Genomic DNA, 11,415 nt, shown 5'->3' with positions numbered 1-11,415 from the left:
CTCCTCTTCACTAGACTCCACGTCATCCATGTCTTCTTCTAGAGCGCTAACCCGAGGCTCCAGCTGCTCAGCTTCCTCGAGCACATAGCGTTTCTACAAAGAACACAATGAGAGTTAGGGGGCCTTCCTAGCTCCTCTATATCCTGACGCCCCAAAAGTAAACTTCTGGGATTAACAGAAAAACTATGGAGCAACAGCTGAGGCAATTTCCTTTCATAGACATTCTAGACAGTTCAAGACATTCCTAGGGAAAATACCTGAAATATCTATATACTCCTTTAAGTTCTGTAAACAGATAAATACAAAGCTGAAGGGAACATCTTCATTTTCCGTTGGCTCTATTCCCTGTAATTTATACTCTTAAGGTCAATGGGATGTCAATCGGTATAGGTATAGCCTTGAATAAAAAATGTGGGCTTCGTATACAAAGGCCTTAAGTTCATAGCTGAGTCTTTTGGCTGGTAGTTCCTCCAGGAGAGGCTCTGACCAGAATCTACCAAGAGATCCACTGGGGCTCAGCCCAGTATAGGGGCTGAAGAGTGCCTTGGGTCCTGTTTTAGAATAGCACCAATTCTCTACTAGACCCAAGATTTAGGGAGCTGTCTAGAGTCGTATGTTTTCAACAAGGCCCAGGAAATAATTCATCTCCTGGTTCCATTTTATTGTGAGATGTGGCTTAGCAGTGCTTATCAAGTAATTAAGGAGCTGAAAGGCAAAGGTTAGTTCAAAATTGCCAAATGGACTAGATAGGTTATAAGATCCCTTATCATTTTCTTGTGCCAAGGACTTAAAGAATGTGGGGTAGCCTGAAAATAAATAGTAACATTTGTACGCTACTTAGCTTTTACTCGTCCCTAATAAAATTCTGTAAAAGTTGGAAGAAATGAAACAAAGATGCCACTCAGTGAAGTCAAACCTCAGAAAAGGGCTCCTTGAAAAAGGGGTCTCCAGTCACAGGATCACCAGTTTGGGATCTAGGACTGCAGCAGAATGGCATCTGGAATCCCTACTGCTTGCCAGACTCAGAAGTGACTAAAGTCTATATTAATTCATAGTATTTGTGTTTGATGAAATTAGAATTCATTCAATGGCAGTTCCTTGCCAATGTCAGGGTACATGAAAAGCTAAAATGATATAACCTATGGGTTGCTTAATAAGAACAGAATCAGAGCAGAAGGTTGTCTTAAGGGTCACTTCATCTAGGACACGTGGAGGCCCACACCAGAACACACCTCTTGGTGATATAATCAGAATTCAAATTCTCTCGTCTCAGTGAGGATTGGTTTTAGTCTTCTAGACTCTATGCAGATCACCTCATTTACACAGGTGGCCTGCTTAGAGCTGACTCGAGTTCGGAACCCTTATATACAAATGTGATTGCACCTCAAAGTATTCCACTGCTTATAGTATTTCTAAAAACAATGATAGCAACTAAAGATAATGATAATAATGATGATAATAATAGCATCTAAAGTAACCCACAATCAGTGTGAGAATTGGGCTCTGAAAGCAAGTTTTCAGATTTGAAATCTCATTCTCTTCATTATAGTAGCCAATATGGAACAGGAGAGAGATACCACGCTCATTTTCAGCATTTTTATTTTATAGAATTTCCTGTAACTTGGTCACTGTGGAGGAAGAGTTGGTTTACTGCATTTAAGTGTCAGTATTCATTTATCAACTGCTTTCATCCAGCTGGTTTGCTACATTGAGCAAATTTACCTCACTCATCAAATATCTGCAATCCATTCTATTCCATACTTTGAAGTTTTTTAGATCTCCTTGATGTGTTTTCTACGGAGGTTCATGTAACATACAATTAACCATTTTAAAGTGTATGATTCAGTGGCTTTTAGTATATTCATAATGCTATACAACCATCAGCTCTCATTAGTTTAAAAACTTTTCATCACACCAGAAACCACCCACATCTATTAAGTAATAATTCCTCATTTCCCCGCTCCTGGCATCCCCTGGTAATCACTAATTTGCTGTCCCTATGCATTTGCCCAGTCTGAATATATGATATTAACATAATCATATACTATGTGACCTTTGATCTTTAAATTATCCATTTTGGTTTATATCTAGCAAGGAAACAAGCACTTCAGAGCAGGGGGGCGGGCACTATAATACAGCACATTGCTTCAGAATTACTGAGCTGCAGTAGCACCAAAAAGGAAACCTGAAGTAGTGGATCTCCCCAGTTGGGGTTTCTGCGGTTACTTCTAACAAGTAAGAATCTGCTCCCTTTCCCCATCAACAACACTGTCTCTGGAACCCTTTAGTTAATGCTACCACTTCTTATATAAACATACAGAATCAGAGAACAGTAGAGCACTAAGAGCCAAAGGCCCTTACTCTCATCTATTCCAGTGATTTCTGCAATACTTTTTATAACTTCACTGAAGTATAACTGACATACAATAAACTGTAGATTTTAAAAGTATACAATTTGATGTGTTGCATACAATTGTAAAACCATTACATCAACATAATGAACGTATCTACTCTGCCTAAAAGTTCATTTGTGCTCCTTTGTAATCCCTTTCCTTCCCTTCTTTTCGTTTCCTCCCTCCTCCTTCCTCTCTCCCCCTGCAGCCGGGCAACCCACTGATCTTTTTATCACACTAAATTACATTTACTAAAATTTTATGAATGGAATTATACAGTACATACTATTGTTTGTTTTTTTTTTCCTCAGCACAATTATTTTGTGATTCATCCATGCTATTGTGTAAGATTAGTTTATTTTTACTGCCAAGTAGTACCATTTTATGGACATACCACAATTTGTTTATCCATTCACATGATGGACATTTAGACTGTTTCCAGTTTCTGGCCATTACAAATAAAGGTGTTATGATTATTTGCATGTAAGTCTTTGTGTGGACATGTGCTTTCATCTCTCGAGTAAATGCCTAGTTGTGGAACGGCTGGATACATGATTAACTTTTTAAGAAACTGCCAAACGTTTCCAAAGCAGTTGTACCATTTTGTAGTCACCACTAATGTATGGAGACTTGCCGTTCCCCCACATCCTTGCTAACTCTTGGTATGGTTAGTCTTTCTGATTTCAGACAGTCTAATAGTTATATAGTGTGTATTACTATGGTTTTTAATTTGCATTTCCCTAATGACTGATGGCATTGAGCATCTTACGTACTATTGGCCAACCAAATATTTTCCATGATAAAATGTCTGTTTAGAATCTTGTTCATTTTTCCACTGGGTTATCTTTTTGTTATTAAATTCAAGAGTTCTTTATAGAATTATACTCATGACCTTTGTTGGGTATATGTTATGTTGTGCGAATAAATTCTTCCAGACTGGCTTGCCATTTTAGTTTTGTATTAGTGTCTTTTGAAAAGAAAGATTTTAATTTTTATAAAAGCCAATTTATTAAATTTTAATAAATCATGCTTTTTATGTCCTATTATAAATTTTTATCAAACCCAAGATCACTAAGATTTTATACTGTTTTCTTTCAGAAATCTCAGGCTTAGTTTTTAAAATTAAGTCTATTATACCCTTCAAGTTGATTTTTATATATGATGTGAGCTAAGGGTGGAGATTTATTTGTTTCCATGTGGTTATTCAATTGTTTCAGCACAACTTATGGAAAAGATTATTCTTTCTCAATGGTGTTGCCCTGACATCTGTGTAGGACACCAACTGATTACACATGCATGCATGTGCGCGCACGCACGCACACACACACACTTTATTTCTGGTCCTTTTAATTTCATTCCATTGATCCCTTTGTCTATCTTCATGCCAATACAACACTGTCTTGGTTACCATACCAAGTCTTGGAATCAGGTAGTGTCTGTCCTCCTACTTTGTTCTTTTTCAAAGTTGTTTTGGCTATTTTAGGTCCTTTGCATATTCATATAAATTTTAGGATCAGCTTGTCAAGTTCTACCAAAGCCTACTGGGCTTTTGATTGGAATTAAATCTATAGATTAATTTGGGAGAATTGACAGCGAAACAATTGTAAATCATGGTATAAGATATACCAGGGACATATCTCTCCATTTACTTAAGTCTTCTTTAATTTCTCTCAGTAATGGTGACATTTTGTAGTTTTAAGTGTAAGTTTTACACAACTTTTGATAAAATCCTTTATATTTTTCTAAGTACCTTTTTAATAAAAATTTAAATTCCAATTGTTCATGGCTATAAAAATTCCAATTGTTCAATCTATAAAAATATAACTGATTTTTATAGATTGACTTTATATCCCACAATTCTGCATAAACAGAAAAATGGGTAAAGAGAATGTACTACATTAATTCCAAAATGAAAGCTAATCTATCAGGACAGAGAGCATATCAGTAGTTGCTTAGGGGTGAGGGAGAGAAGTGGGAAGGAGGGATTACATAAAAGGAGGAAACTTTTTGGGGTGATGCATATGTTGACTATTGATTGTGATGATAGTTTCAAGGGTGTATACATATGTCAAAACTTAACAAAGTATACACTTTAAATATATGTAGTTTATTCTATGTCAATTATACCTTAATAAAGCCATTTAAAGAAAACAAGCCTTTGTTCAAATGGAATCTCACTCTCAAGCCCAATATGTAACTTAGAGAAAAAAGGAGCCCTGGTTGGGATATGTGGGCTGTCTTCTCTTATTCCTCTTAGTAGCCTTAAACACTCCCACAGGGCAGTTTAAAGACTACTGAGGTAGTCTAATTTCCCCATTTTAAAGATGGGAAAAGAAGACCAGGTCCCACAGCTAGTAATTTGTAATAACCCTGAAACTTCGGTCTCCTAATTCCCTGTTCAGTCATTTCTCCACTTTCTCTTTAGAAATCTCCACATATCTTTCCCTATCTCTTTAGGCTACCTGCTATATCTGTTTTCCCTTTGGATTTTCAACAGTAGTTTTAAAATCGTATTCTAAAACCCATTCCTGAAAGGTGTTTCATGGACATCATTTATCTCTAGGAAAGGGAGGCAAAATGAGTACAGTGGTATTTTAGAGGGTAATGTCTCAGTGTCTCAGTCCTGATCCTCCTTTTATCAATTTTATATCCTGAATTTTTATATGAAGATCAATTTGCAAAAAGCTGCCCACAAAGTTTAAAAATCTACCCTAGCTACAAACTCCTTGATATAACATTTTAAAGAAGTTTTCTTGTATTATTCACTTTTAAAGTCTTACCCTTCAAATTATCTGCTTTCCTCTCACTCCCAATCCCCTTTTTCATAGACATGAAGACTACTTATTAAGAAGGCCCCTGAAATCCATCAGCTTCAATGGTTTATTGTTCATGTGTGTTTGTCTGCCTGCCTGTTTTAGGGGGGAAAAGGGTGACTCAGGTACGAGACCTTTATCGCTTACCTGTAGTCGGGGCAGAATGATATCACATACTCTCTCACTATGCAGTAATTCATCAATGAACTCATCTACGTGCATCAGTTCAAACTCTGAAAGAAAAACAAGCTCAAGCAACTTGCAAATACATTTAGATAGCCAAATGTAAAAGAAATGTAAGACTATATATGTAAAATAGCTAACAAGTATAGAAAGTGTGAATTCCCTGCAGCTTCCCTTTCCCTGCACATTCACTAGTAGAGCTACTGCAGTGTGGCAATCACACAGAGGGCACTACTGTCAAACCTGGGCTCAAAGGACAGTCCGTCATAGTCTGTTATCACCACCTATCTTCATTCATTCAACTTACTTTTATTGAGACCATCTATGTGCCAGGACTCTTTTAGGAGCTGGGGGTCAAGGGGTAAATGAAGTTGTCCCAGTTAGCAGGAGAGAGAAACACAAAAGCAAGCAGAAACAGTATTGAATTATATAGGGGTGATGTTCTCGAATAGATTATATAACTAAAGTATAATTTCTCACGTGAACACACTATGTTTCTGAATATAGATCATGCATCTTATATATAGTAAATGGAGCAATTTCAGAATTTCTACAGTAAACATTAGTTTAGTAGTTCTCAGCCAAGGATGTTTTGCCCCTGAACTTGGTGGGGGTGTATGTGCTACTGGCATCTGGTGAGGAGGCCAGGGATGCTGCTAAATATCTTAAAATGCACAGGACAGCTTCCTACAACAAAGAATTATCTAGCCCAAATGGTAAATAGGTTGAGAGGCCCTATCTTAATTTAACATAATATAAATATGTAATTCCATGATGGCCCTGACCATATCCATCTTTTCACCATGTTATTTCCAGTACACAGCAGAGTACCTGGCGGATGTTGGCATTTAATACACATTTATTCAATGAATGAATTAATAAGTTAACAAAGTGTAAAGTCTAACACCAAATTCTTAACCTTCAAACTGCTTAATGATACATGTAGAGGGGAAATGTTACCAAACTTTTAGGACACTGAGTGAGAAAAGGTTTTGATTGCATAATCCCCAATCCCACTTTACCAATAAAAGTGCTTTGAGAAGGTCTGAAGCTGCCTGTTGGATATACTTATTTTTCAGTGGGACTCCTACATGAGTATTAAGTACATTTAGTCTGTATACTGCAGTGGGAAGTCTAGTGCCAGAGAGGACAGTAGAAGGAACTCTGAAGATGTAACATGGGAAACTAATTTTGGGAGGTTTGGGGAAGGCTTTTATGGAGGAGGTCATTCCGGAGCTAGATCTTATGGGATGCAGCACATGATGCAAGGCAGGGATTAACATGATGCAGCTGGGAAGGTGAACTTAGGCTGGATACAGGAAGGCCACAGGAAGCTAGTAGTCTAATGGAATACTTCCCACAAGGGAGATGAAGGGGAGCACTCACAATGTATGTGACAATGTGAGGGTGGAGCTATTGGTGAAATAAAAATTGGCTTAGGGATGAAGATCCAGTCACATGGCACCATACTCACCCCCATTTCGGTTCTGGCTCTTGATTTTTCTATAGTCGTTGTACAGAGGCTCCAAGTACTTGTAGCAATCAATTGCAGTGCCTGTCAGCCTCATGTAAAGGGCTCCCAACATGCGGACATACCTGACCAATAAATGAAAGTGAAACAACAGATCCTAAAAAGTTCTAAAAGTTTCTAAAAGTTCATCCTAAAAAGTGCCTGAGTTTTACAACTGGCTTTTCTCATCATAATAGTGGATAAACAAATTTTCTTCTTCTCTTTGGCAGATAAGAAAGCTGCAATTTTAGAGGTAACATGGGGCAGTAGAAAGAGCTAAAGTATAGAGACCTGGGTTCAAGTTCCCATTCTATCACTTACTGGTTGTAGAAGTTGGGATGTGTTCAACTTTCACAGACTATTACATCATCTGCTAAACTAAGATAGAACCTACTTACTCCACAGGATTATTTTAAGAATCAAATGAGATAGCTGAATTTAACAACAGAAAGTATGAGATATATTTACCAACTATACAAGAACTAATACATATAGCAATGACTAAATTGTTTCTAGGCAGCAGAATGCTGCTTCACAGATAAGTATAAGAAACTTATCACCAGAAGCAGCATTCTGCTGCCTAGAAACAATTGGTGGGAAAAAATCAGTCATCTGGGTTCAAATTCTGATTCCATTATTTACTAACTTTGAAACACTGGGCAAGTTACTTGCTTTCTCAATCCTTGTAAAATTGTAACTTGCTGGCCTGGAGTATTAAGTAACAAATGTGTGTAAAGTGCTAAGCATAGCATACAGCACATAGTAAATGTCTAATAAAAGTTAGCTATTTTCTAGCTGTTAGAGTTTTGCAAGATTACGGACTCTGAATCCATCTTTGCCACTTACTAGCTGTTTGACCTTGGGGAAATTACCTAATCTCTTTATGCCTAATTTTCCTCCCCTGTAAATGGGGATAATTTTACAGCGTTATTGTGAAGGTTAAAGAAATTATTATATGTAAATCCCATAGAATAGAGGGTGAGACATAGTAAACTATTATTATATCTGTTTCTTATACTTATCTGTGAGCAACTTGAGAATGGATAATTAAAACAAGAGCAGCTCACATTTTTGGAGTGTTTACCATGCAACACACAACTGTGAGATTTATAGCACTATCTTCTTTAACCTTCACATCATTCCTGAGTTGATATTACTACTTCCATTTTACAGGTAAAGAAAATAAAGCTTTAAAAATTAAGTAACTTCTCTAAGGTCACAGTAAGAAACTGAGACTGGATATGAACTTATATCTAATGCCAAAAATTTCTCTCTTATCTACCATACTATGTTGTTTTCTTCACCCTTGAGCATCCAGTGACTTTGTGAAATATTTTTTGTGGGTGAAAAGTTACCAAGACTGAGAACGAAAAGAAGATCAATACAATCAAAATAGACATAATAAAAATTCAAGAGTTCAAAAGCGAAATCCTAGAGTGGAACTCTCTGTGGAAATGAGATTCATTGTTATCACTCCTCTTAACCAAAGCCAAATTCTGGGCCCGTTTAATTGAAGCTTTTGTATTAGCTAGTCAACATTTTACTCACTTGAAGTCTTCATTCTTTATAAACTCAACAATAATATCCTTCTCCGGTTGAATCTGAAGCATCTTCAAGGTCAAACACAGAAAGGGAGTTGGCTTTATGTTGCCACCATAGACGCCACCCACAAACCTTAACTCCATGGCTTTATCGACTACAAGTTCAGCTGAAAAAAACAAACAAAAACAGAGTGGCATCTCAGACATATTAGGGCTAAGCTTTCCCCAGTTAGAAGTGGAGAAAAGTTAGTTCAAGGTTTGGTGCTCCTTACTACTCATCAACAGTTTACTATTAGAAGAACAAGTGTGTATTAATAGTCATAATAAATGATGATCATGTATTGATGTATTACTACAAGTATATGCCGCATACTCTGCTAAACATTTTATATTATTTCATTTGACCTTCACAACAAGCCATGAGGTATATTCTAGCACTGCCCATTTTCAGCTAAGGAAAATGAGGGCTAAGAAAGGTTAAGTGACTTGCTCAAGGTAAACAGCCAGAAAATGGCAAGTCCTGGATTTAAATCTAAGCAGTCTAACTTCAGAGTCCACACTTGTGATCATCATGTTAGGGGAAAAACTGCCAAATTAGGAATTAAAAGTATCAATATGAGAATGTCCAAACCTGTAGAGAATTTTTGTAAGAGTTTATTTGAGCCAAACTGATGATATGCTGGGAAGCAAAATCTCAAATGTTCTAGAAAATGAGTTTCACATTTCTTTTTATACATTTGGAACTAAGGAAGAATACAGGATGGTGGGAGAAAGCAAGGTGGGCAAATCTCTATGATTGGATTAGAGGATAGTTAACAAGATTATGTGCTCCTAAAAAGTGGATTACTCTGACATTTCAAAGGTGTGTTAACCTAGATGCACAACCATGGACAGGGCTTGCTTAAGGCACAGATAAACCTTTTACTAAAGAAGGTATAGTCCTGGGGCATGACTACCCAGAATGATCTGCCCAGTTAAGAATTTATGATCAGAGCTGTGGAGTTACTTTTGGTCACTAACATGTCAGATCGACTGCAAAGCTCCTTTTTTCATTCACAAAAGAAACAAAACAGAATAACAACTCAATAGGTACATAACCTTGAGCAAACCTGTTCTCATCTACAGAATGGGGATAATAACCTTTCAATGTTATTGCCAAAATCAAACACTAGCTGTGTGAAATGAACTAGGGCAAGACATTACACCTCTCTTTGGACCTGTCAATTCAAATTTAAATAATAAAGGTACAAAGTTTAAGAGCTATAGTGAGAATCAAATGAGACAATACAAATAAATGCTAATACCTTACCTGACACACAGCAAATAATAAACGTTAGCTACCATTAATGGGAAATATTTTTATATATTAGACTTCAAGTTCCTTTAGGATAAATTCTGTATTAATTCATTCAACATTACAATTGACAGCTTATAGCTGGATGTTAAATACTAGAGATACAGATAGAGGGATAAAGAAAAGGAACACAATTACTACTCTTACAGAGTTTACAGTCTAGCAAGGCAGAAAGCATCGAAAAAAATAATTGAAAGTGTGATGAGTTGAAAGAAGATGCAAGGGCCGGTCGAGTGGCTCAGTTGGTTAAGAGCTCGCTTAAGAATTTGAGCTCTGAGCAACAGCGGTTCGAGTCCAGCCCGAGCTGAGCAGCCGCTGAGCTGCCAACAGGTAGCAGGATGGCTCAGCTGAACAAAAACAAAAACAAAAAAAAGAAAGAAGATGCAGAATGCAATGAAAATATACCACAAGGGAATACAATCTAGTGATGCAGGCAAAAAAGGTCCCGAGTTCACTTTTGGCCATATTGGGTTGGCATGTCTTGAAATTAGAGATTAGATCTCAGGGTAAGGTCTGGGTTGGAGAAATGAATTTGAAGGCATCTATATGTACAGGATGTAACTATATTATGGAGATCACCCACGGAGAGAACTATGGAATGAGAAACTATGATTCATCCATGGAATTCCAGCTAGTGGTGGTGGCAGCAGCAGTAACAGCACAGTATTTAACAGTGGTAAAAACTAGCACCACCACTACCATTGATCACTGATCGAGTACTTTTTATCAATATATACCTGTAACTATACCAAACACTTTTTATACGTTATTGCATGTAATGATTAGAACCACCCTTTGAGGGGGCCAGGGGTATTATACTCGTTTCACAGTCGAGGAAGCCATGACTCACTGGAGTACCGAGCTACTAAAAAAGAGGAGCCAGAATTCCAACAAAGGCGAAAGGACTGCCTGGCAGAATTCTCTTAAGAACTGATATTAGGATCCGAACATGGAAATACTGCAGGTGGTCCAGATTCAGTGATAGTAAGATCATAGATTTGGTTCTAGTCATGCTGACTTTCGTTGAACACCTTCAGAGGTTCCAGAACTTAACATTGTTTGGAACCCACCAAATTATCATTAAACATGGAACGATTCAAAGAACACAACCGAGACACCCTTCGGAATAAGGCTCTATTATCTGTGTGTCCAAAGCCCAAAAGTCTAGGCACATAGTAGGCGCTCAGGAATCTGAATGACAGATTCCCCTCCAGTGTCACCCGCGCCCCAATCAGGAGAACTGGGCTACAAGGCGGCCGATGGGGAGTCAGCGTGCTTCCACTCACCGGTAAGCCCAAAGCACTCCTCTTTCCAGTACTTGGACTCATAGATTCGCGTCCGAATGATCTTCTCCACCAGATATTGAGGGTTGGTGCCGTGGATGCTGTGCGCATCCTTTACCGTGCGGTTCGCCATTTTAGAACGCCTCCAGTTCTATTTCCGTCGGGTCCTTTAGTGCGTCACATCCACGTTAAAAAAAAATCAGAACTAGAGAAAGGTGGAGGAAGTCTCATTTTAATAGTTTAGGCGACCATCTTGAGACCGGAAATGCTGTAGCGTAGGGGACATTCTTCCGCAAACGGCGTCGCTGATGGTATCAATGATGGCCGCTGCACGTTGA

General features: G+C 37.8%; 1 protein-coding gene across 2 annotated transcripts in view; it reads right to left on the bottom strand.

The window, feature by feature from the left end:
* PRPF38A (pre-mRNA processing factor 38A) overlaps positions 1 to 11,352 on the bottom strand; it is a 17,689-nt gene extending 6,337 nt beyond the window's left edge. Inside the window, exons 1-5 of one of the 2 annotated variants that reach the window (XM_019625926.1) lie at positions 11,081 to 11,352; positions 8,448 to 8,607; positions 6,864 to 6,985; positions 5,354 to 5,439; positions 31 to 93 (exon numbers count right to left, since the gene is read on the bottom strand). In XM_019625926.1, the coding sequence (XP_019481471.1) occupies positions 31 to 93; positions 5,354 to 5,439; positions 6,864 to 6,985; positions 8,448 to 8,607; positions 11,081 to 11,210 (561 nt within the window). In that variant the 5' untranslated portion in view covers positions 11,211 to 11,352. Of the gene's footprint in view, positions 1 to 3; positions 94 to 5,353; positions 5,440 to 6,863; positions 6,986 to 8,447; positions 8,608 to 11,080 lie in introns of both variants that reach the window. The other variant, XM_019625925.1, reaches the window with a different exon arrangement.
* Positions 11,353 to 11,415: the final 63 nt, after the last annotated feature.

Source organism: Hipposideros armiger, unplaced genomic scaffold (assembly GCF_001890085.2).
Source record: "Hipposideros armiger isolate ML-2016 unplaced genomic scaffold, ASM189008v1 scaffold_646, whole genome shotgun sequence".
Classification (NCBI taxonomy): domain Eukaryota; kingdom Metazoa; phylum Chordata; class Mammalia; order Chiroptera; family Hipposideridae; genus Hipposideros; species Hipposideros armiger.
This window is presented reverse-complemented; position numbering and strand designations above follow the sequence as displayed.